Source organism: Myodes glareolus, chromosome 23, assembly GCF_982192425.1.
Source record: "Myodes glareolus chromosome 23, mMyoGla1.1, whole genome shotgun sequence".
Classification (NCBI taxonomy): domain Eukaryota; kingdom Metazoa; phylum Chordata; class Mammalia; order Rodentia; family Cricetidae; genus Myodes; species Myodes glareolus.
Window position 1 is genome coordinate 46490986 of NC_142048.1, and position 27034 is coordinate 46518019.

Sequence of the window (27034 nt, forward strand, 5' to 3'; positions counted from 1 at the left end):
AAGAAGCAGAATGTAAATTCAAGAACTAAATGGGTCGGGCGGTGGTGGCGCACACCTTTAATCCCAGCACTAGGGAAGCATAGGTAGGCGGATCTCTATGAGTTCGAGGCCAGTCCGACAGGCTCAAAAGCTATAATGAAACCCTGTCTTGAAACACCAGAAAAAAAAAAACCAAAAAACTAAATAGACTATTTAATCTTACTTCTAATGGCTCCCAGCTCTTTTTCTATTAGGGGTTTTCATGTACTTTTTGTTTGTGTTGGGATTTTGTTGTTCTGTTAGTTTTTTGAGGCAGGATTGCATGTAGCCCAGGCTAACCTCATAATCATTATAGCCAAGGATAACTCTGAACTAGTGATCCTCCTGCTTCTACTTCCCAAATGCTGGGATTACAACCATGCACCATTAGAATATGTTCCTAACAAACTTTATCAAAAAGTGTAGCCTAACAAATGCAGTTGAATATTACCATGCTTGCCAGATTCTTTATAGCAAAAGTAAGACAGGCCAGCACATCAGTTTTCAGAAACTAGGAAACTAAAGGCCAAATCCAGCCAGGTGGTAGTAGCACATACCTTTAATTCCAGCACTTGGGAGGCAGAAACAAGTGGATCTCTGAGTTCAAGGCCAGCCTGGTCTACAAAGTGAGTTGCAGGGCAACCAGAACTGTTACACAGCAAAACCTGTCTCCAAAAATGCAAAAAAAAAAAAAAAAAAGTCAAATTCAGATCTCAATTTACTCACGTGCCCACCCTGTGCAAAGCTGGAGTAGAGAGAAAGGCTGTAGTGAGGAGTGAGGAGTGCACAACTAACTTCTATCCTCCCATTTATTCGCTCACTCCACAGAGAGCCAATCAGACATAAGGAAGGTAGTTCTATGTGGGGTATTTGTTAAATAACATCAAGAACTCATGGAGGGGCTGATGAGATGGCTCAGTGGTTAAGAACACTTGTTGCTCTCCCAGAGGACCCAAGTTCAATTATCAACAGCCACAGTAAGTAGATCACAACAGCTCTCTTTTTTTTTTTTCTTTTTGGAGACAGGGTTTCAAAATAGTGAAAGAGTCCTGGCTGTCCTGGAACTCGCTTTGTAGACCAGGCTGGCCTCGAACTCACAGAGATCTGCCTGCTTCTGCCTCCTGAATGCTGGGATTAAAGGCATACGCCACCACCACTCCTTCGGCTCAACCTTAACTCCAGGAGATCCGAGGCCCTCTTCTGGCCTCCACGGGTGCCTGTGTGCACACACATGCACACACAAATGAACAAATGAGGGAGGAATGACATGGCTCTGAAGACAAAGGCACTTGATGCCACGTCTGACAATCTGAGTTCAGGTCTCGGGACCAACATGTGAAACAACAACCGTCTCTCCCAAGTTATTCTCTGATCTTGCATGGAGTATGGCATGCATGGGCACATGTGCATGCACACACAGACACAAGTAATACGTGCTTTAAAAACAGAGCATTTTAGAGAGCATTTCATAGTATGCTAATTTTAAAAACCAATGAAAGAGAAAGAAAAGGCTGGGGGTGGCTGGAGAGATGGCTTTAGCAGTTAAGAGCACTGGTTGCTCTTCCAGGGAACCTGGGTTTGATTCCCACCACCCACATGGTTGCTCATTACTGTAACTTCAGTTCCAGGAATCCAATGTCCTGTCTGTTTCCACAGGCACTGCATTCATGTAGTACACAGACATACATGCATGCATACACCCATACACTTACTTTTTTTTTCAAAAAGAAAGCACTTCATTCTAAAGCCTTCATTCTTACAGATGTGAAACTATGACACCAGAATAGCTGAGTGTCTCTGACTCCTCTTAATTACTCAATTCTATTTCTTTCATAGCATGTGACATCCTTTAAGCTTCTGTGCGTATGGTGTGTACATACATTTACATATATGCATATGAATGAACTGAGATATCATTGCTTTGTGTTCAGTTACACTTTCAGTTCTTAGAACAGTGCCAGACACATAATATTCAATCAACGTTAACGTGTTAAATGAGTAAGGAAATGACAAAAAATAGGAAAATAAGTGAATACCTACTGTGATCTTTACCCCGGGGGTGGGGGATCAATCACATTTGAGTCATATGAAATAACAGGATCCAGCTACCCAAGAAATGTTCAATTAACAAGAAGTAATCTTTCTTTAAAACAAAGAATAAACTAACTTATTCAGCTACATGAACTATGAACGCAAATAACTGTCACAAAATAAGCATTTATTAGTTTCCTCCTAAATGCATACCTAGGAAACATCTGTAGTTTATATCACAAACTCTTCATTCAAGTTAGAACTGATCTATTACATACTTACTATTATTATCTTATTACCATGAAACTTCACAATCAAATCTGACAGTAAAATAATCTACAGAGCTGGGCATAGTGGCTCATGCCTTCAGATTAAAAACCTAATTAATTAATTAACAAACAAATAAACAACAAAAATCCACCAGTACACATGGGCTTTTATAAAAACTCCACCTAAATGTATAGCTCAATAAAATCAATAAAAATATAAAATAAAAACCCCTTCACCTAAAGTCCTAATCAGCATGTTTGAATAATCTAACTTTATTTGAGACAGAGTCTCACTATATTATCCTGGCTGGCCTACAACTGGCTATGTAGACCAGGCTAGCCTCAAATTCACAGAGATTTACCTATTTTGCATCTGTTTCCACTTCCCAGCTGCAACTCCAGGGGAGTTGTGAAGAGCTCTTCGACTTTCGCTTAGTTAGCAGCAAACACGTGGAAATCAGTGTTAAATCTAAACTACCTGCAAATCTGGCCTCAAATAAACAGAATCCCATTTCTCTTCACCCTTTTTCCCCATCTTCCAAAACCAAAAGTTTGATATAAGAAAGTAAAGGTATTTGAGTCTCTCAAGATAAGAAAATAAACCAGTCGGAGGTGAAGCTGGCAGGTCTGTATCTAAGGCTAGCCTTGTCTACAGAGAGGGTTCCAGGATAGCCAGGGCTACACAGAGAAACTCTGTCCAAAACAGAAAAAAAAAGGAAAAAAAAAAAAAGAAAAGAAAAAGAAACAAGATTCTTCATGTCAAACATGTTTAAAATATCTCTTCACTAATAATGTACATTATACTCACCAAATATTTATTCATTAATTATAATATTTCCAAGTACCTTGCTAATGATTACAGGAAAGAACTCACCAGAAATATACTTCAAGAGAAAAACAAACATAAAAAGATTTCCAGTTTCCAGTAAACATGAAAGATTACAAAACTTCTCACGAAATGTCTCAACTTACATTTTGTCCCTCTGGTTCTAATTTGGGGATTTTGTGTGACTTGCGTTCTTCGGATCTGGATGCCTCGTGCTTGTTGCTTTTTTTCCTCTTTTCCTTTCTGCTTTCATGCTTTGACTTTGTGTGCTCACTTGCCTGTACTTCATTTAAAAGGTCTCCACAAAGGGAGGACTCAAACAATTCCCTGCCATTCTGGATAGTTTTGGTTATTTTTAGTTTAATCTCAGGTGAGCCTGTCTTCTTTGGAATTACAGTTTGTGGTACCGAAGGAGGGGGTGGCGGCTGTGGAGGAGAAGGTTTTTCCAGAATTTCGTGTGGTCGTGTGTTTGGAATTTCTGAATGGTAATAGTCAGTGGGGCTAAAGTTTCTAACTGCACCAAAACCGTTGGCTGACCCATTGGGATACTGATTATATGGCGGGTATTTGGTCTGTGTTTCATACAAGCTGATCGACGGTGGGTAGCCATTTGTGAGTGGAGGAAGGTCTTCTGCTGTAGGTGGATACTGAAAACCTTGCTGCAAAGTAGCTTCGAAGGGTGTGTGGCCACCATCTTCAACAATGTCACTGCTGTTATCAAAGGCATCCTCCTGGCGGATGTTGGCGGAGTCAATGAGTTGAGGTGGTTGCTGAATTGTGTTTCCCATGATCCCTTGCATGAAAGAGAAAGAGAAATCCATTGTTCTGCTCCAGCATCCTTAACTTTCCCTTTCTCTCACCGAGCCTAAAATAAGAAGAGGAGGATTAAAAAGTATTAAAATTCTAATAGGTAAGAAGTCAACCAACTGATAAGGATTACACAAATGTTTTTAAAATAATTTTCACATCCAGATATGCAGACATTAAACCTACATAATCTGATATAAGAGAAATACAATCTACCATGGAGCCCAGGCTGTCCTTAACCCGGGGAGCCTCCTCACTCACCCTCCCAGTACTAGGATTATAGGAACACACCATATGTTTTTTGAGATAGGGTTTCTCTGAGCGACAGGACTGGCTGTCCTGGAACTCGTTCTGTAGTCCAGGCTGGCTTTGATCTCAGGGATCCGTCTGCCTCTGCCCCCTAGTGCTGGGATTAAAGGCGTGCACCACTACCACCACCACCACCCAGTATTATACTTCATTCTTTAAATGGTTGTTTAACTACCACTTTAATAGGTTCAACTGTATATGCACTATAAATCAATTAGCTGCTTACAAGTTTTTAGGATATAAACATGTCTACAGAAAACTTCTGGAGGCAGAGTCTCACTATGTGACCTAAGATGTCCTCAAATTCATGGTCCTCCTATTTCTGCCCCTAAGTACTGGGATTATAGACATGCACTACCATATACAGCTCTTGAATGTCTCCTTCAGCAGGTATACTATGATACGCCTGTCATCCCAAGCTTAAGGTGGAGATAGAAGAATCTTGAGTTGAAAGCCAAACTGAGCTATATGTAAGAAGACTCAGTCTCACACAAGGAAAAACAAAACAAAAAACTTCAGATTAGGGGGCTGGAGAGATGGCTCAGTGGTTAAGAGCATTGCCTACTCTTCCAAAGGTCCTGAGTTCAATTCCCGGCAACCACATGGTGGCTCACAACCATCTGTAATGAGGTCTGGTGCCCTCTTCTGGCGTGCAGACATACACACAGACAGAATATTGTATACATAATAAATAAATAAAATATTTAAAAATCTTCAGATTATAAATCTATTATAAATCTATTCATATAGGCAGATTTTAAAACTTTGTCTAACTGCAAAACTGTTCTACTGACTGTACTATGTCAATTCATAATCATATTAATACACACTTAGCCATTATCTAGTTGTTTTAAAAGTGGTGTATATAGGAGACTCATTATGAAATGCACATGTCAGTGTTTTATTCTTGAAGAGCCCAGTATAATAAAGTCTCTCTGTGTGTGTGAGATGGGGACCAGAGCATAAGTATTTTAACAACACATACCAGCTGATTCTTGAGGCAAGTCCTTTATTAGATCATTGCAGTTCATCACTATATTTATTATATAACTATGCAAAGTATCTACAGTGCATTTGAACATGCCCACTGGGAAATGATGTTATAACGTAGACAAGCATCTGCAACAAGACCACTGTCTTGTCAGAAGTTTGACAAGACCACAGCCAAGAGAAACAATTAATGAACAGTCTATGTATTACTTATACATTTTCATCTACAGAGCAAATGGGTTTCTATTACTGTGTTAACTCTGATGAGCTGATTTTAGCTGTCTAGAATATTGTGCAGGCTTCTGAGGCATATGGACCAGTTCAATTCTGTAACTAATCAACAGTGTCTATCACCTTAGTTTGACTAGTGTCTAGTACTTACCAAACTCAGAAGAGCAAATCAGAGAGGGAAACAAAGCCTAACAATATGCCTTTTGAGCCAAACCCAAAACTCATACAGCTGCTGTTTATTCTACTATAAGCAAATGAATAAGTAGAGACATTTTAAAATTGCAAACAAATTAATAAAAAGGCAAATGATGGCCAGATGTGGTGTCATACACCTTTAATCCCAGCACTTAGGGAAGCAGAGGCAGGCAGATCTCTGTAAATTCAAGGCCAATCTGGTCTACACAGTGAGTTCCAGGACAACCTGGGCTATTTATGGAGATCATCTAAAAAGAAAAAGAAAAAAAAAAAGAAAGAAAAGACAGACAGACAGACAGAAAAGAAGAACACAACTCTGTCAACTAATAGTAAACATCAACTCAGCCACCTTCAGACCTGTACTCCAGCTAGCACACTCCAGTCACAGACAGTGCTGAGAAGTGTGAGGAATGATGTCTTAGGATACAGAGCAAGGATAGAGACATTTTTGCAATTTGATCCTTGACAAAAACACAAAGCTCACAGCAACAGACATAAGAAGATTCTCCTAGTTGGCTGCAGCTGTCAACCTGGACACAGCCCAGAGTCATCGAGTGTCTCACTGGGGAACTGCCTCCATTGGACTAGCCTACAGCCATGCCTATGGTACTTCCTTGACGGCTAGCTGATAAAGGAAGACGCAGCCCACTCTGAGCGGTACCATGACTAGGCAGCTGTGGAGCAGAAATGAGGAGCAGATCAGTGGGCAGCATTCCTCAGGGTTCCTGCCTAACTTCCCTCACAGAGGGATGGTGATCTGGAAGTATCAGATGAAACAGACCCTCCCCTCCAGAACCAAGTTGCTTTTGGTCATGGCTTTCATTACAGTAACAGAGAAGCGATCTAGAAGGGGTGACTTCTGACTCTGTCACCACACACAGAGCAATGCACAGATGGAAACAGAGACTGTCCATTGAGACTTTACTTAAAGGCATGTTAAATATTCACATCAACTGTATCTTTAGTTGTGATCACTGTCTTGGAAGATGTAAACTTCCAAACGAGTCCTAAATCAGTCTATAGTTTTCAGATACATGTATCAGACTCAAGTTTCTATACTTTTCATTAATACCAAACAGAAGCTATTAAGAATTTTGACATTTTGGGACTAAAGAGATGGCTCAGTGGTTAAGGGCACTGGCTGCTCTTCCAGAGGTCCTGAGTTTAGTTCCCAGCAACCACATGGTGGCTCACAACCATCTGTAATGAGATCTGGCGCCCTCTTCTGGCATGTGGGCATACATGGAGGCAGAATGTTGTATACATAATAAATAAATAAACTCTTTAAAAAAAGAATTTTGACATTTCTCTTATTTTTCCTTCTCTAGTCTTACTTATATATAAAATTTTATTTTAGTTTGAACTGAGAAGTGGCATGACCATCTTATAATTACACAGGGAAGTTGCAATGACAAGAGGGTTTTTAATAAGAACTGAGGGTGCTAGGGAATCACACCCAAGGCCTTGTATACCCTAGCACTTGCTCTACAACTGAGCTACATTCCTAGTACTATAAGCATGTTTTTACAGTTTGTACGTGCATACACGTGTGTATGTATGCATGTGTGTACCTCCTGTGCATACATAAGATTCAAGTGCCCATAGAAGCTTCCAGATCCCTTGGTGCTGAAATTAGAGGGGGCTGTGAGCTGTCCAGATGGGTGCTTAGAACCAAGCTTGAATCCTCCACAAGAGCAGTACATGCTCTTAACCTCTCAGTCATCTCTCCAGCCCGCAATGTGCATTCTTATTTCATCTGCAAAACAACCCTGGAAGGCTGCCAAGGCAGATGTGCATTAGCTTCACTTGCAAGATAACTACACTCAATACCGGAGATGTAGCTTTTCCCAGGGTCACAAAGCTAATTAGTGACTTGGCTTGAGGACCAAATTTCCTGCTTTCTAATCTTGTGTTCTTTTTCACAGTACCTTTGCCAGAAACTGATAACATAAGGACAACCATACTTTAACCTCAGGAGTCACACATTCAGGACTGGAAGCAGACCTATCCCTACTCACCTTTGCTTCTTGATCACTTTGTCATGGCCTCTGCTCTTTTTATAGTGTCCCATGTTACAAATTACAAGTGACTTATTCTTCCTTCCCTGTTAAATTAACTAGTTTGAACAAATCCTACAGCTTCTTATTTAAGTTTTGTTTTCTGAGACAGGATCTCCCTGTGTTGCCCTGGATAGCCTGGAACTTGCTGTGTAGACCAGGCTGGCCTCGAACTCAGATATCCACCTGCCTGTCTCTGCCTCCTGAGTGCGTCACCACACCTGGCAGTTTCTTCTTTTAAAATCTGACTTATTCTTTGACTTCTAATTTCAAAACACAAACCAGCCCTCAGCACCTTATACTAGACTATGATCACTGATTTTATAGATATTTCTCTTGTTTCATTTCTAATGTAGTCCAGGATGACCTGGAGTGAACTCGTGGCAATCTTCCTGCCTCAGCCTCCTAGATGTTGTGACTAAAGGCAACAGTCACCTCTAACTTCTCTTCACAGCAGTTAGAAGATAGTTCTTGAAATTAGACTTCTAGAAGTCTAGTTCCAAACTCAGAAAGACTACACCTTCATAATAGCAAATCTGCTCCGTGCCTGTCAAGAGCTTCTATAACCTGTTTCCATTAATCCAAACAGCATGTGCATGAACCAACTTCCTGAGCATCCATGGAGCCAAACAGCTTTAGATTGTGAACTCATTATCACATTATACTTAACTCTATCAAGCAAATAACATTTTCATTTCACACGAGAAAATTTAAAAAGAAACTAAATGATTTGCTCTCAGTCAGTGCAGTCAACAGAAGCGGGATGAAATGGTGAAGCTGAGATCCCAACAGTATCTTCTCTGCAAGAGCCTTCAGTGTTTCTACTATGATCCCTTCTCACTTCCCCCAAACACCATACTGTAATCCAAATGTCTGTGTGAGGCACTCCTCCTATCTGAAACTCGGTTCTTACTCTAAATATGTCCATGGTTCCATGATGTAGCCCTGGTCGGCCTGTAACTAGTCTTGAACTCAGAGATCCACTTGCTTCTGGTTCCAGAGGGCTGAGATTAAAGGCTGAAGCCACCATACACAACCCTCCTTTCTAAAGGTTTTAAAGTTTTTAAAGTAAAAGTTGAAAAAGGTTGAATTTTTACATTTTTATTTCGTATGCTCATATGCACATGTGGGCATGTGTCAGAGGACAACTTTTAGGAGTTGGCTCCCTACTTCCACTGTGTGGGTCCTATAGATCAAACTTAATTTTGTAGCAAGTGCCTTCACCTGCTGAGCCATCTGGCCAGTTCATGAAACAGTTTTTGTTTCGTCTTCTTTAAACAGGGTTATCACTAGCTCCGGTTGGCCTAAAACTCACAGAAATCCACCTGTCTCTGCCTCTCTAGTGTTGGAATAGCAAAGTCAGGTTTTTTGATAATTCTGTTTTTCACGGTATTTTGAAACTACACATGTTATTCTATAGTGGTTTTTATACATACGAGATCCAGGCAGAAGCTATAAACAGAGGCACATGGATTGATGCCAGGATTAAAACCTCACAAAAGAGGACCATTCTATGTTGACTAACACAGGGCTGGGCCCAATGTTCAACTCTAACACATGTGCACCTATGATTTAGGCAGTGTTTTCTGGATCCCTTAACCTTCTTTAGTTGTCTCTTCTAGAGCCTGTGTCTACCTTGTACAGGGTTGTCGGGAGAAGTAACAGTCCACAAAGAGACTTAGGATAGTGCCTGCTATCTCCTCTTCCCTGTTACTTGGCATAATACTGAATACAAAAGAGCTAGTTAAGAAGAAAATACCTGACCTAAAGCATTTACAATGTAATTTTTATTTTTAATCTTATGTGCATGAGTATTTGCCTGCATGTATGCACGTGCACCATATGCATGCCTGATGACCATGGAAGTCGAAAGAGGATATAAGATCCCTGAGAACCCAGTTACAGACTGTTGGGAGTCACCATGCTCTTAATCACTGAGCCGTCTCTCCAGCCCTTACAATGTCTTTAGTAAGACTCAATGAGTAAGGCTCCTAAAATACATGTAAGCAGTGTGAAATATAAGGTGACCAGGAGTCAAACTGCATGGCCACTGCTACTGAAAAGACGTTTGAGGAAGAAAAGTAACGTGAGGCAAGGCGAGGAGGCCAAGGCCACGAAAAGCAGGCTGGGGAACTTAGGGAGTTTTTCACCCACTGCATTAAAACCGCTCTGTAAAAGTATTTGAAAATTCTGACATCTTTGTGTCCTAAATAAACCCAGGCAAGGGCAGTAGACCTATGGTGGCTGTGTATCCTGGTGGTATAAAGCCATGGGTTTGATCCCAACACTATAAATGAATGAATGAATGAGAAAACAAATGAATGAATCCCAATTTTTCTACTAAACATAACAGTGACAATATATTGATATAAAGAGTTAATAATAGCAGGGTTAGAGAGATGGTTCAGAGCTTTAGAGCACTGTTGCGCCTCCAGGGACCCCATTTTGATTCCCAGGACCCTCATGGTGACTTACAACTATATGTAATTCTAGTTCTAGGGGGTCTGATGCTCTCTTCTTACCTCTCTGGGCACCAGACACGCAGCTATTCTGCATACGTATACGTATGCAAAACATTCATACATATAAAGTAAATGTTTTAAAATTCTTTAAATAGTTAACCTTTAGCAGTTTACTATGTATCAGTATGCTCCAAATGTTTCATATCTGTTACATTATTTAAGTACTCTCCAAATACTTCTCTAAAAATACTATTATTATCCACACTGTTCAAATGAAAAGCCAAGACCATAGTCCCACATACATTAACAACAGGTTTCAAATACACACTTTGGTCAATAACATCAGCTCTTAAAGAGTAATTTTTCCCAATTCCTAAATATGTGAAGTAAACAACAAAAAAACCAAGCCCTTCACATACTGCACACTCCCTCCCCTTCCCAGGGCTAACCATTTGGTGGAGACTCAACAACTGCGCAGATCTTCTCTTCATCGGAACCTGTACTTCAGAGACAGGGTCTCAGCCCAGGCAGGCCTCAAACATGCTTAGCAGTCAAGGCAAACCTTAAACTTCCAATCCCCCTGCTTCCACCTCCTCGATGACAGTATTACACATGGACCACCATTGCTGTTTCTATGATGAGCTGGGGATCATACCTTGTGCTCTGTGTATGCTAGACAAAAACTCTCCTAAATGACCCATAGCCCTAACCCTGTGGTCTGCACTTTTAAGTAAATAAAAATAATACACAATTTCTGATAAACTCTTTCTTTTATCAAAGTTTTTTTTTTTAAAAAAAAAAAAAAAAGGCTGGTGAGATAGTAAAGGCCCTTCCTGCTAAGCTTGATGACACCAGTTTCAATCCCTGGGAAACATGGAGGATGAAGAAAATTGACAATTACAAGTTGCCATTTGGCCCTAGACTTCACATGCACACCATAACACGCTCATGCACATACACATGCTAAAAAAAATACAGTTTTTTTTTTTTTTTGGAAGAAGGTAAAGTGCTAGTAAGATAGATCAGTCTGTAAAGGGCTTGCTGAGCAAACACAAGGACCTGAGTTTGAGCCCCAAGACCCATGTGAAAAGCAGAGCTGATGTGTGGGAGTTCCCTCTGTATGCTGTGAATGTTTTATTACCATTGGTTAATAAAAAGGCTGCTTTGGGTCTATGGCAGCACGGAATAGAACAAGGTGGGAATTCCAAGCAGAGATAGAGGAGAAAAGAAGGTGGAGTCAGAGAGATGCCATGTAGCCACAGAAGGAGAAAGATGCCCATGCACCAGAACCTTACCGGTAAACCACGAGCCCCATGGTAAAATATAAAATAATACAAATGGTTAATTTAAGATGTAAGAGTTAGTTCATAAGAAGCCTAAGTTATTGGCAATGCTGTAATTAATATAGTTTCTGTGTTATTATTCGGGTCTGGGAGGCTGGGAAATAAACAAGCAGTCTCCTTCTACACAGAGCACAATGGTATACTAGGGAGGAGACAGGCAGACAGCCACGGCCTGCTGGCCTGCAAACCTAGCCGCACTGACAAACTCCAAGTCCAGTGAAAGACTTGTTTAATGAAGGAGAGCCATTAAAGAGGACACTGATGCTGACTTTTGGCCTCCACATGCACATACACTAAACACACACACACGATAAACTTTTTTTAAAATTTATTTTATAAATATTGATGCCTCATCTGTCTGCGTGTCTATGCTGTGTCAGGGTGTTGGTTCCCCTGGAAGTGGAGTTACAGACAGGTGTGAACTACCACGGGGGAGCTGGGAATTGAACCCAGGTCCTCTGGAAGAGCAGCTGGTGTTAGTTTTTGTTTTTGTTTTATTTTGTTTTGAGATAGGGTTTCTCTGTGTAACAACAGCTCTGGCTGTCCTGGAACTCTGTAGACTAGGCTGGCCTCGAATACCTCTGCCTCCTAAATGTTGGGATTAAAGGTATGAGCCACCACTGCTTCTTGGCTGCAGCCAGTGCTCTTAACCACTGAGCCATATCTCTAGCCCCTTGATAAATGCTTTTAAAAATTCTATTGTAGCTGTCCATACAGTTTCAAAGCAGAAAGAAAAATGAGGTAAAAAAATAAAACAAAGGAAGAGAAGGGGGGAAAAAGTTGAAAATTATCAACTAAAGTTGTAGACTCTTATTTTTCTTCCAATTTATTCATGGAAACAGTGATAATTTCAAAAAGTATATCAATCTAGGCATGGTAGGTCACATCTTTAATCTCAGCACTCAGAGTACAGAGGCAGATGAAATCTCTCTGAGTTCCAGACGAGTCTTAACTACATAGCAAGTTCCAGGCCAGCCATGGCTACATAGAGAGACCCTGTCTCAGAAAAAGGAAAGGAAAAGGGAAAGGAAGGAAGGAAGGAAGAAAGAGGGGATTAGATTATCATGTCAAACCAGAGACAGAAAAAAGAAAGTAACCATATTATATATTTTAAATGAACAACTTTAAGATAAAAATATCAACTAAACATTAACAACATGTTAAATGTATAGGTTAATACATTTAATAAATCAACAGAATGAACAATTTTCTTTGGTAGAACATACATTTGCTGGATGCTACCTTATAAAATTACATGCTAGACCATAAACATAGTCATTTATATGAGTTTATATACATGTGAGAACTTTATATTTTGTTGTATTCAAAATTCCTTCTACTGAACACCACTAAGGCCTTTCAGAATCAGAAGTGTCTCTAAGATGCCCATTATGATAGACTACCTAACCCTAAAATACCCCAGTATCAATTTGTAAATTTAAATGCATTACTTTCCAGACAACTCCTTTAGAGGCTTCCCACTACCTAGAAAAAGTCTAAATACCTTGATGGACAAAGCATATTTTACCACCCTCCAGGCAAGGGCTACCCCTCAGCTACTCTGAAGGCATTCTGATCCAGCATGCTGAAGGCTAGGATCATCGCTCTCGGGCCACACCTCTGTGTCCTTACTAATGTCCTCCTACATGTAATGTGCCCTTTAAACCCCTTTTTCCTCTTAACTCTGTCCATCTCTTGAGGTCAGAGTGATCCCTCAGAAACGGTCACTGAAGCTTAGCTAGTCTGAGGAAGTGCCCTGCATCCCTGTGTGCCTCTTAGAATAAATGCTGAACTATCTGCCTATGTGAATTGTGTTTTCTTAAGATTTGTGCATTTGGGAAGCTGGAGAAGTGACTAGTAGCTAAGAGCAATGGCCGCTCTTCCAGAGGACCCTGGTTGGATTCCTAGCACCAGACAAACACGTGGTGGCACAGGCACACATTCAGGTGAACCCATACGCATAACATAACATTTAATACTTATTAGATATTAGTTTCAATGATTAATCATGTGTGTATCTGTATGCCATGTGTGTAGTAGTAGATTAGAGACCAGAGGATCCCCTGGAGCTGGAGTTCCAGGCAATTGTGAGCTGTCTAATGTGGTGCTGGAAACTGAACTCGGGCTCTCTATAAGAGTAACACATATTCTTAGCCACTGACTTTTCTCCCTAGCCCTATTTATTTTTATCTCATATGTATGGGTGTTTTGCTCACATGGATGCCTGTGTGCCATAGCATGCAGTGCTCAAAGAGTCCAGAAGAGGGCCTCAGACCTCTGGAACTAGAGTGGAGCTGCCGTGTGGGTGCTGGAGATGAAATGGAGTCTCTGCAAGAGCAGCCAGCGCTCTTAACCACTGAGCATCTCTCCAGCTGCTGTTTGTGTTAATTTTTAAGAGTCAATTTGTCATACTACATGTACATGCTCCTAGAACCCAAGTAGAAGGCTCAGAGGAGCTTCAATATTTTAAACCTAACCAGGTCATCTTAAAAGACAACTAAGACATATAACCTTGAAAGAGTGGAGAATCGCCATTTTAAAAAAACAAAAGTGTGGAGTCTTTGAAATATACAGAGGTGTCATACTACTTTGGTTCTCTGTTCAATTATATTTAATGATGTGTTCAACAATATTTAATTCCTGCTGCCTTTGGATCCAGATGTAGAACTCTCAGCTCCTTCTCCAGTACCATGTTTGCCTCCACGTCACCATGCTCTTGGCCATAGAAATAGTGGACTAGCCCGGTGGTGGCGCACACCTTTAATCCTACCACTCAAGAGAGGCAGGTGAATCTCTAAGTTCTAGGCCAGCCTGGTCTACAGAGTGAATTCCAGGACAGTTACACAGAGAAACCCTGTTTCAAAAAAAGAAAGAGAGAGAGAGAGAAGGAAAGAAAGAAAATAATGGACTACACCTCTGCACTGTAAGCCATCCCCAATGAAATGTTTTCCTTTATAAGAGCTGCCATAGTCATAGTGTCTTGTCTCTTCACAGTAATAAACTCTAAGACACCCTGCCTAAATAAACAAACAAACAAGCAAATACATACATACATACATACATACATACATACATACATACATACATACAATCATCCCGGGGCAGGGGTGGCTCATGCCTTTATTCTCAGCACTCAGGAGGCGGAGGCAGGTGGATCTCTGAGTCGAACGAAGGCCAGCCTAATTTACCCTGCCTTGCAAAACCAATAATAATAATGATAATAATAACTTTTGGATTGCTCATTTTGATTTCATAATTTAAAATTAACTTCTTAAATTTAAAATTTTAGTAACATAACAAGTATGCACTTAGAATAACAAAAGTGTGTTATCTTGTTTTCTACCTGTTAAAACTGTAAGTCATTCAGCAGTTCTTAAGAACAGAAGGAAAAGTCAAGTTCTACACTCTACACAGGGTCCCAACTACACTAAAAACCAACATTCTTTCTCTAACTCACACAGGTTTTTGTGGGGTTTTTGCTGTTGCTTTTTAGTTTTGTTTCATCTTGAGACAGGTTCTCACTGTGAAGCCCTGGCTATCCGGGAACTTACTATGGCCTCAAACACAAAGATCCATCTGCCTCAGCCTCCCTAGTATGAGGTTCTCATGGGTTGTTTCTACTCAAAATTTAAAGTTACCATTAAGTTATAAATGGTGATAGAGTTTTTGGAAAAAAGAATAACGAAACTCACAGGGTTCTAAGAACCTGACCACACCTCTGAAGCACCACAAAGGAAATGAATAATAGTGTTTACTTTCATAAAACACAACTAGAATTGATAAGCATCTCATCCATTTCCCAGAGATGAAAGGCAATACCGGAATTTGGCACAGTAACCTCAATAGAAGGCTAATCTTTAAAACAAAATGGATCCTGCCTGAAATTTTTTGTGGGGAACTACAAACAAGCTTTCACGTGGAAGAGGTTGCTCCATTTGTCTTTAGATTGTCCTGCCCTCCAAGAGAACATCAGATTATAAGACTTACTATTTTGCCAACAAACAAAATGAACTGCTTTCAATGACATATACAAAAATCGGGGTAGAGATATCTAATTTCTAACTAAAATTTGGGCATTTTCTCTCAGTTTTTAAAACTCACAGTAATGCAAACATAGATTTTTCAGGTCATTATATAATGATATTATCTCTACAGGTTCTTTATAATTTTTTAGGTTTTCCTGTGGCTTTTTAAAAGACAATGACAATATCAAAATTTTAAGGTTTGAAAGAACTTTTACCAGACTGGGAGTAGTGGCACACGCCTTTAACCCCAGCACTTGGAGTTCCAGGACAGTCAGAGCTACATAGTGAGACCTTGCCTCAATAAAATAAAATAAATAAAGAAGAAAAAGAAAGAAGGAACTAAGTGCCGCCATCAAGGAAGCCTGTCCCCCAGTGACTGCTCAGCGTCACACTAATAAAACATTATTATCCCACCAAGGAAGCATGGCCTTTCTTACGAGAATTAGCATTCTGTTTTAGTAACCTTATCTGTGGATCTTCACTAAAGGTACTTTCCAAGGCAGTCTTTCAAAAATAAATTGAACCTGATAACTAATTGCTAAGTTTAAGTGGAAAACCTACTTGCTTAAAAGAATAAACAACTGAAAAAAGTAGTAAAAAGAATGATTGGCTGGCAAAGGTGCCTGCTTCCAAGCCTGACCACCGCAGCTCAGTCCAGGCAGGGAGAACCGACTCCTACAAGTTACCCCGAACACCACTGTGTTCATATATTGCATACACACAAATAAATGGAATTTAATTCTTTCTTTTTTATTAATGGAATTTAATTCTTTCTTTTTTATTAATTTTATGGACACTGATGTTTTTCCTGCATGTATGACTGTGTGAGAGTGTCAGATCCCCTGGAACTGGAGTTACAGACAGCTGTGAGCTGCCATGGGGTGCTGGGAATTGAACCTGGGTGTTCTAGAAAAGCAGTCAGTGCTCCCAACCACTGAGTCATCTCTTTAGCCCCTGGAATTGAATTCTTTTTTAAAAAATTACTTATTTATTTATTATGTATACAATATTCTTTCTGTGTGTATGCCTGCAGACCAGACCTCATGACAAATGGTTGTGAGCCACCATGTGGTTGCTGGGAATTGAACTCAGGACCTTTGGAAGAGCAGGCAATGCTCTTAATCACTAAGCCATCTCTCCAGCCCTGGAATTGAATTCTTATATAAAAATAAATACTAAGGAGAGACTACATTCACTTTATATTTTCATGTTCCTTCACTCACTTTCCACCAAAGGAAGAAGCAAGTCCTATCTAATTACTATTTTTCAGGCTTTCCTCAGCTCAGCCCCAGGTAACTGGACTACATACAGCACTAGGCTCAGATTCTGAACGAGATTTTTTAAGTGTTTACTTTATGTGTAACAGAAATTGGGGCCTCTTCCCAGGTGATGCTCTGGATACAGAAATGATGGTTGGATAACCTGTGAGGACACTAAAGCCACACCACTTTTGTACACTTTAAAAGAGTGAGCTTTAGCAAGGCATGATGGTGCATGCTTTAGATTCCATCACTGGGGATGCAATCGGGAGTTCAAAGCCAGCCTGGTCTACATAGCAAGTTCCAGGCTAACTAGAGCTACATACTGAGACACTGTCTAAAATAAAATCTTTTAAAAAGTGAGCTTTACTTGGAACTGGAGAGGGAGGAGGAGAAGGAGTGGGGGGAGTGGGAGGGTACTGGGAGGAGGGGAGGAAGTGAAAATTTTTATAAATAAATAAATAAGTAAATTTTTAAAAAAGGGGGCTTTAATAAGCATGAATAATGTCTCAAAAAAAAAAAACCTCCCACAGACAATGTTTTTCTTTTTCTTTCTTTTTTTTTTGTTTTTGTTTTGTTTTGTTTGAGACAGGGTTTCTCTGTGTAGCTGTGGCTGTCCTGGAACTCATTTATAGACCAGGCTGGCCTTGAACTCACATAGATCTGCCTGCCTCTGTTTCCCAAGTGCTGGGATTAAAGACAAGTGCTACTACCAGTGGGCAGATCACTTTTTTCCCTTAAAAAAAATGAAGAAAGTATGTACATTTCACAACATTAAAACTTATATTATCCATCAAAAAAACTATGATTTCACTGTACATAGTAGTCAAGCTTAAAATAAAATGTTATCACCACTGAGGTACAGTAATTAAAAGGTGAAGTAGTAGAAAGGAACAGACCTAAGTCTGCAGACAAGTGACATGACATGATGTGGGATTTCCCTCTGTGCTGTGATTACCATTAATGAATAAAAGAAACTGCTTTGGACCTATAGCAGGGCAGAACTTAGCTAGGCAGGGAAAACTGAACTGAATGCTGGGAGAAAGGAGGTGGAGTCAGAGAGAAACCATGGAGCCACCTATGGAGACAGACACGCTGAAATTCTGCTGGTAGGCCACAACCTCGTGGTGATGCACAGATTAATGGAGATGAGTTAAATTAAGATGTAAGAGTTAGCCAATAAGAAGCTAGAGCTAATGGGCCAAGCAGTGATTTAAATAATACAGTTTCTATGTGGTTATTTCAGGGCTGAACAGTCGGGAACAAACAAGCGACCCTTCCTTACTACAAATTGGTGCCAACGTGGTTGACTAAAATCCACTTAAAATCTAGGAGGGCTTGGAAAGGAATTCTAGGCACAAAAATACAGAGTTTAACACAGCTTCTGGTTGTTTGCTGGCAGCTTGCCACAGCTCCTTTAAGAGAGGCTTCCCTGACTCAGTGGTAGCAAAACAAAACAAAAAAACCAAAAACAAACAAACAAACAAAAAAAGCCTCAGTTTTGAAATGCTGACTTTCTGGGCCATGCTGCCAGTGTGACCACTGGCTCCTTCAGGAGACTGAGCATTTGGATGGGGTTTGTGAGAAGCGTGATGCGGCTTGCTTGATGGCAATGTGGACCAGCTGTGTGCCTGGAAGTGGGGTAGTGTGCAGGGCTCTCAGAAGTGGTCAGCAGCTCCGCCATTTTGGACTGGACAAGGCAAGCAGGCAATACATTTTTAAGAAGTGCTTAGCATTTCAAAAAGTGCTCCTGGACAGTAAAGAATTACAGATACACAATAGGACAGATTCAGACATAAAAGACTTCTAAATGGGTCAAAGTGTTGGATAAATGTATGTAGGCTTGGGAGAGAGAAGAAAAAGAGTACAGAGAGTTATAAAAAGAAGTAAATGTTTTCTAAAAAATAAAACAAAGTCTTTAAAGAGACAGAGTACAGACAGTCATAGATTAAAAGAGTAAAGATAATAAACGTTGAATTTGTACAAAAATAGAGTAAAAACAAGCCACATAAAGATGGAAAATTCAGGGAGTCTAGATTATGTATATTATTGTGTTATCTTTGAATTTTTTGACTACAGAGAGACATTTGATTCTGAGAACTGCTAAGCTAAGCCAACATATATATTTCAAAGGTATCCTGAATTCAAAATTTGAGTCTAAGGATATGTTGCTTTAGAAAAAAAGGTTCTTCTTTTGTTTCCACAGAGGATGAGAACCTGTGGATTGCTTCCAGACTAATAAAGTTTGATGGACCAAGACCCCCTGAAAGATTGCCTTGAACAGCCCTCAAAAAAATTACTTGGCCCAACAAACAGTAGGAAGCAATTTGGAGAACAACTACAACCATATTCTCAAATATTGTTTATAATTTTATTATATTTAAAGGGGGATATGCTATAGAGATTTGCATTGGTATGGATCTTGGTATATTGATACAAATTTAAGGTCAATTTTGTTATACTGTGCACATGTATTTCTGATCTTGATTAAGGTATTGTATCATGCAGCTCATTTAAAAATGTAATGTATAATTATGAAATATAGGTTAGTAGATAATCATCTATGATTGTCAAGTTTGTACTCATGTTAGTTAGGGTTTCTAGATATATAGAGATATATTTCAGTTAGATAGATATTCTTCAAATCTTTCAGAGACCTTCAGAATATGGCATTTAAATGTTTTAATAACTTAGGACTTCTCATGACAATGAAACACATCTGCTTCTGGCAGTACCAATTACTTCAAGAGGAAGATGGGCATCAAGAGGCTCCTTATGGGGTTTGCTAGCCAATTTGGGCAAGAAACTGTTCTTGCCTGGACTGCTTGACAAACTGGAAATGCAGGACCCACAGAGAGATGACTGCTGAACTTGCCTATAGGTAAGATGATCCTTCAGGGTTCCTGCTTCATGAAAGAGTCTACCAGATACTATGGCCTGTAGGCTGAATATGGATGCCCCAACAGTACAGAACTCTAGGTGACTGTCCAGGCAGTGAGATGTCTCTGTCAATTCTAGAGTTTCAAAAGTAGCTTACAATGCACTTCCTGTTTGCTTAGGTAATATTATATCCTTCTAGAGTCTTTGATGGAGTTGAAGAATTTATAGATATAGATTTCCTTCGTTATGATAAAAGATAAAATAGATATAAATAGTATAACTGTAATTCTTGCTTGATAACTGTTTTGTTATATGTAATTTTACTATGTTAAAGTTAAAACTTTCCTTTTTATTTAAACAGAAAAGGGGAGGTGATGTGGGATTTCCCTCTATGCTGTGATCACCATTAATTAATAAAGAAACTGCTTTGGACCTATAGCAGGGCAGAACTTAGCTAGGCAGGGAAAACTGAACTGAATGCTGGGAGAAAGGAGGCAGAATCAGACAGAGAGAAGCCATGATCCACCTCTGGAGACAGACACACTGAAACATTGCTGGTAGGCCACAACCTCGTGGTGATGCAGATTAATGGAGATGGGTTAAATTAAGATGTAAGAGTTAGTCAATAAGAAGCTAGAGTTAATGGGCCAAGCAGTGATTTAAATAATACAATTTCTGTGTCTCCTCCACTAGCAGAGCATTCTACTTCCATTCCACCACAGCACTAAATACTTGGTTTAGGACTCTCTTGTCATAAAGGGAAGGGGTGTATGCGTGTGAAGTAAGCACGATCCCAAAACATTCACACAAGAAAGACAGTAAAGAATTTCTTTACTGTCTATACTAATTTTGGACACCGGCTACTGTCAATCACCCTCTCTCTGTAGGCTGAGACAAGGTTCAGTGAAGACTCATGCCAGCTCCTTCTTTCCCATTCTGCTGCTGCTATAATAGGAAAGAAACCAAATGTTACAGCCCCAACTCATTCAGAATTCTCTAACAAAACAAACATTTATTGGGCAGACATTGTGCTAAGAGCTAAAGTTACAGGGCTGAAGACTCAGACAAGGTCCCTATAATCCTACAGCTTACAAGAGCATTAGAGAGGAAGGCAATAAAGGGAAATGCTGGGGTGGCGCTCGGAGGCCATTCCTAATAAGAGTGTACCCTTCATACTGCATGCCTGCCTAATGTCAAGCACTGAGCACCAAAGATAAAAGATAAAGGAGACAGAGTCAGTACAGTCCCTTCTGGCAGGAAATATCCAGGGCTAAGAAGGTGAAATCGAGATATCAGAGTTCCTGGACTGACAATAGATAGTGCCTCAAAGAATCTCAGTTAAGAACTTTCTGGGCTCCTTAGTATATAAATACTAAGTGAGTTATATTTTTGAAATGTTTTCTTGATATGCTGTGAAGTCAAATTAGAGGCATTAAATGAAAACACAGCACATAACTGGAGTGGAGGAGCAGATACCAGAAACTAAGGTGAGAATGAATGAAATGTGTGTTAAGAACATTGTAATAAATCATCTTTGAATACCCACAGCTAACTGCAGTATCTGGCACATTATCAATAAATCAATTCTCATAAGAAAAAGAATATCAGGGGACACAACTGGGTTAACCACCGAAATACTTTATTACCATTAAGTACAAGTGTTACTGAGATGCCACCGGCTGTTAGCATGAATCAGAGCTGTCTACAGACATCGTGTGCACCTATGGGGTGATGCACATGTGTTTGTGCACATACCTGCAGGACTAGAGGTTTTCCCATATCATTCTCCATTTTATCTTTTGAGACAGGTGGCCAAGAGATCAAAGAAATTCTACCTGTCTACTCCCCAGTTTTGGGGTCACAGGTGAACTACTATACCTGTTTTTGTGTGTGTGTGTTGTGTATGTGGGAGGGGGGAATAACTGGGGATCCAAATTCAAGGTTTCATGTTTTAACAACTGGGCCAGCACCAGATTTGTTTTTTGGGTTCTTTGTTTTGTTTGTTGTTTGTTTGAGGCATGGTCCGTCCTCTAGGACATTATGTAAACTCATTACGTAGAACAGACTAGCCTTGAACTCAAGAGACCCACCTTCCTCTGCCTCCTGAATATGGAATTGAAGGTGTGCCTCACCATGCCCAGGGAGATTGGCTCTTTCTTTCTAGAAGAACTTGTGAAGAAAGCTCAGAAAGCACCTGCAACATTCCTTCTATACCCAGCACAAAGCCAATCACCAAGTAATCAGTTCACTATGAGAAAAACAACAAAATAAAATGAACCCCAATTATTTTTCGGCCTTTGCAATAGTTATAATATGCAACTGTATTTTAGCTGGTAATACTTTCATTAAAAAATAAAATTAGAAAGTATTTTATTAAATGCCAAAAACGGGGAAAGTGAGATGATTCAATGGGGTAAAGGAACTTGCCAGCAATCCTGATGACCTGAGTTAAACCCTGTGACCCACGAGAGAGAGTCAACTACCAGAGTTGTCTTCTAAGCTTTACTCATGCATCACAGTATGCACACACAAATAAATGTAAAAAAATTAATCCTGCAAATACATACTATAAAGAACATATCATCTAAGAATCAATAATTAAAACATATATTTTAAGAAATATTATATAACATGATATTCTCTACCATAAATCTAATAACTTTAAAAGCACATAAAACTACCAACAGTGTGCTATAATTCATATTGGGTACATTATGAAATACTGTCTTTTGTATCAGTATATAAAAATTTGAGTCACTGTTAATGGGATTACAAGAAACAGTCATGTTACACTGATGAGAATATTAGAATCCTGACCGCTATAAAAATGACTCCAAGAAAAATGACTTTTTGATATTAATTATAGATTAATACCAATCCTGTTCTGAACACTAAAATCATATACATTTGAAGTGCCTTTTTGCACAGCTTCACTATTGACAGACTAACCAGTTCAGGTATCTAAAATTCATGTTTGTTTGTCTTTTTGAGACAATGTCTCAGAGATCTGCCTGTCTCTATTCACCCCTTCCAAGAACTATGATTAAAGGTGTATGACACCATGACCAGCAAATTTAGATGTCTTTAAAATCCAAAGCGAAGCATGGCAGTACCTTCTCCTGCTATGGAAGATAGCAACTCTTAACAGAAATTCTTGGTAATAGCTACACAAGGTGGAATATACTTTTAATCCCAGTATTCAGGAGGGGGAGTCAGAGACAAGCAGATCTCTGTTGCGTTCAAAGTGAGCCAGGGCTGCATAGTGAAACCCTATCTCAAAAAACAAAACCAATCTTGGTAGTGACACACACCTTTAAACCTAGAATTTGAGAGGCATAGGAGGTGGTAGATCTCTGTGAGTTCAAGGCCAGTCTGGTCTACAGAGTGAATTCAAGGACGACCAGGGCTGTTACACAAGAAACCTTATCTCGAAAAACCAAAAAGGGGACTGGAGAGATGGCTCAGCAGCGATTAAGAGCACTGCCTACTCTTCCAAAGGTCCTGAGTTCAATTCCCACCAACCACATGGTGACTCACAACCATCTGTAATGAAGTCTGGTACCCTCTTCTGGCCTGCAGGCATACATGTAGTTACATAATAAATAAATATTTAAAAAAACAACAACAAAAAGGAAAGAAGGAAGGAAAGGAGGAAGGGGGGAAGGAAAGAAAAGTCTCATGGTAACCTGAGCTGTCTTTCTAACACACTGTAAAATTGAAGATCTCAAAGTTCAACTGCTCCTTGCCTCACCTTCCAAGGCCCAGGAACGTTCAAAGAAGCAGCGCCATGCTGAGAAAATATAAATGAAAAAGATACTCCACAAGGAGCAGTACCTGCCTACTGCTGGACAGAGAGAGGCAATCTAGAGCAAAAGTGCTTTCCAACATGATTAAGCAGAATCGAAAAGAGAAGGCGGGAAAATGGGAAGTTCCTCTACCCAAAGTTCATGCCCAAGGAGAAACAGAAGTATCGAAAGTTATTCGAACAGGAAAAAGAAAAAAGAAGGCATGGAAGAGGATGGTTACTAAAGTCTTTGTTGGTGATGGTTTTATAAGAAACCACCTAAATATGAAAGAAAGGTTTATAGGGCCAATGGGTCTGTGTTTCAAAAAAGCCCATGTCACATATCCTGAGCTGAAAGCTACCTTTTGCCTGCCAATACTTGGTGTGAAAAAGAATCTATCATCCCCATTATATGCAACTCTGGGTGTAATCACCAAAGGTACAGTTATTGAAGCGAATGTGAGCAAGTCAGGCCTTGTGACACAGGAGGCAAGGTTATTTGGGGAAAGTATGCCCAAGTTACCAACAATCCTGAAAATGATGGGTGCATAAATTCAGTCTTGCTGGTTTGATGGTGACTTTTACTGAAAACTACACACCCTTAGGAAAACAGCATCACTGTGATCTTTCTGAATACTATCAAGCTGCCTACCCATGAGCAGTCATCGGGGAGTATTTATTAAATTGAAAAAATAAAAAAATAAAAACTGCAGTTTTAAAAGTCATGATATGAAGTTGTAAAAATAAAGAAGAAGAAAAGAAAAAGCCACAAACATTCTATTGCTCAGAAGTCTGTATGCTGTTGTTAATTCCACTGACTAAAAGAAAACTGGTAGGCTGGCTCAGTGACTAAAGGGCACTGGCTGCTCTTGAAGAGGACCAAGGTTCAATTCTCAGCACCTACATGGTGGCTCATAGCCCCCTGTAACTCCAGTTCTAGAGAATCGGATGTCTTCTGCTGACTGCAGCACCAGGCATGCATGTGGTACACAGACATACATGTAGGTAGCGGACCTGTAAAAAAGTGAAAGGCCCCTATCTGAGCAGCAGGAGCACCTGCCTAGCAGAAGCTAAATTCTAGGTCTCATCCCACACCAGAAAACAAAAATGAAGAACTTCAAAACCTTCCATTTTTCAACTCTTTTTGCCCCCAACTTTTCTTTTTTTAACACTGGGAGTGGGCATACACGAGTACCAAGTTGTGCATGTGGAGATTGGAGGGCTACTTGCAGGAGGTGGCTCTCTCCCTCCACCATATGGGTTCCCGGTTAAGGGATCAAACTCAGGTCTTCTCAGGTTTGGCAGTAAACACCTTTATCCACTGAGACCTCTCACCAGCCTACATTCTGGGTTTCAAACAATTACTATTAATAAGCTATTTTCTGTGACAGGGTTTATTAAATTCAAAAATAGTAAACATTCTGGGGGTAAGACATTTATAGCAAAGATCCTCAGGGTACAAAGACATTTAAAAATCAAATCCTAAGAGATGGCTCAGTGTTTAAGAGCTCATTGCCCTGTTGACCAGGCAGTGGTGGCGTATTCCTTTAATCCCAGCGCTCGGGAGACAGAGGCAGGCGGATCTCTATGAGTTCGAGGCCAGCCTGGTCTACAAGAGCTAGTTCCAGGACAGGCTCCAAAGCCACAGAGAAACCCTGTTTCAAAAAACCAAAAATAAATGAATAAATGAATGAATGAATAAATGATAAATAAATAAATAAGGAGCTCATTGCCCTGTTGAAGAGCAGAGTTCAGATTCCAATACCCATGTCAGGTAACTCAAAACTGCCTGTAACTCTAGCTCCAAATGCCCTCTTCTGACTGATTCAGGTGTCTTTATACACATATATATTCACACAGACACAATACACATAATTTTTTTTTTAATTTCTAAAAATCTAGTTTGGGGGGCAAGGTCCAATCCCTAGCTGCTGCCCGTGGTGGTGGTGGTATGTGCCTGTAGTCAGAAGTTCAAGGTCAGACATAGCAAGTTTGGGGCTGTTTGGGCTGGAAACTGTATCTCAAAAGGAAATTCAGTTCTTCCCACCATCTCAAAATTCTACTGCTCAGCACTGACTGCACAGCACTGATCTAGTAAAACACTGTCCTTTAAACAACCTCAGGGAAATGTTCTCACACACTCACGGAAATCAAGTTAGTCGTGATCTGTAAAGAAATGGGCAAATGTGATGCAAGAAAGAAATTGGCCTGGCATGGTGGCACATATCTTTAATCCCAGCACTCAGAACTCAGAGGCAGAGGCAGGTGAATCTCTATGAACTCAAAGCCAGCATGGTCTATAGGGAGACACCCTGTCTCAAAAAAAGAAAAAAGAAAGAACAGAAGAGAGATCACATACATGAACATTTAAGCAATCATACTACATGCTAGAATAAAGTTTCAGGTAACCCAGGGACAAGCAGAATGTCTACTGAGTAAAAGCATGTACTATTAATACCAGTCTTAAAGTCATGTCACCACAGTCGGTTCTTAGATTTTCTCAATGTTCATATTTACTTTCTTGTGCCTTAGATTCTCTACTATCCTCAAGTCAAAAAAACAATTATGAAGCCAGATGGTGGTGGCGAACACCTTTAATCCCAACACTCAAGGGCAGGTCAGCCTGGTTTACAGAGTGAGTCCCAGTCAGTCAGGGGTGTTACCCAGAGAAACCCTGTCTTGAAAAAACAAAAACAAACAAAAAATTATGACAAAAATAATACATTTTAAAGTACTATATATAAAAAAGCAATATATAAAACTAATAAGTTTTTAATTTCCTATAAAGATGTTTTTTCTTGTTTTGTTTTGTTTTACCAGTTTTATCACTTCAGGATTTTAGGTTCAACTATATTCAAATTTCACATCACTTACTTGTTTCATTAGAAAACTAAACATTAGTTCACTTATAGATGCATCATGTTACAATAACAATAGTGGAAGTAAACTTGGACTGGAAAGTTAACTTCTTGCTCATACTTGTACCAACACGAATTCTCTTGCTGAGCACACCCACCACCCACACAACCTATGCAGAGATGCTGCTCCAACATATTTTAACCTCTTCTAAGGCAACCAAGTGAGTTCAACTCTTTATTCACTAAACATGTGACTAAAGACAGCCTCATCTGTAAGCAGCATTTTCTTTCTTCCTTCTTTCCTTTCCTTTTTAATGCTGAAAATCAAACCCAAGGCCTCTTTACACATAGAAAAATACTCTACTACTGAGTCATACCCTCAGCCTCCAGTACTTTCTTTTTTTTCTTTCTTTTTATCTTTTTTTTTTTTCCAACACAGGGTTTCTCTGTAGTTTTGGAGCCTGTCCTGAAACTAGCTCTTGTAAACCAGGCTGGTCTTGAACTCACAGAGATCCACCTGCCTCTGCCTCCGAGTGCTGGGATTAAAGGCGTGCGCAACGACTGCCCGGCCCAATACTTTATTTCTGTTTTTAAGAAGTACGTATTATCAGTTGCATGCCTACCATAGTCTAGGTACTTTAGCACTTCCAATTTGAAGCCCTACAACTTTAAGAAGTAGTCATCTCTATT

General features: G+C 39.8%; 1 protein-coding gene and 1 pseudogene across 5 annotated transcripts in view; one reads left to right on the top strand and one right to left on the bottom strand.

The window, feature by feature from the left end:
* The window catches only part of Nsd3 (nuclear receptor binding SET domain protein 3), a 106853-nt gene that overhangs the window by 70266 nt on the left and 9553 nt on the right, over window positions 1-27034 (bottom strand). For all 5 annotated transcript variants that reach the window (XM_048456434.3, XM_048456436.3, XM_048456435.3 and 2 more), the window contains exon 2: window positions 3291-4009. In XM_048456434.3, coding sequence (XP_048312391.3) covers window positions 3291-3965 — 675 coding nt within the window. In that variant the 5' untranslated portion in view covers window positions 3966-4009. The remainder of the gene's footprint in view (window positions 1-3290; window positions 4010-27034) is intronic.
* Window positions 6339-24058, top strand: LOC125414279 (ribosome biogenesis protein NSA2 homolog pseudogene; annotated as a pseudogene).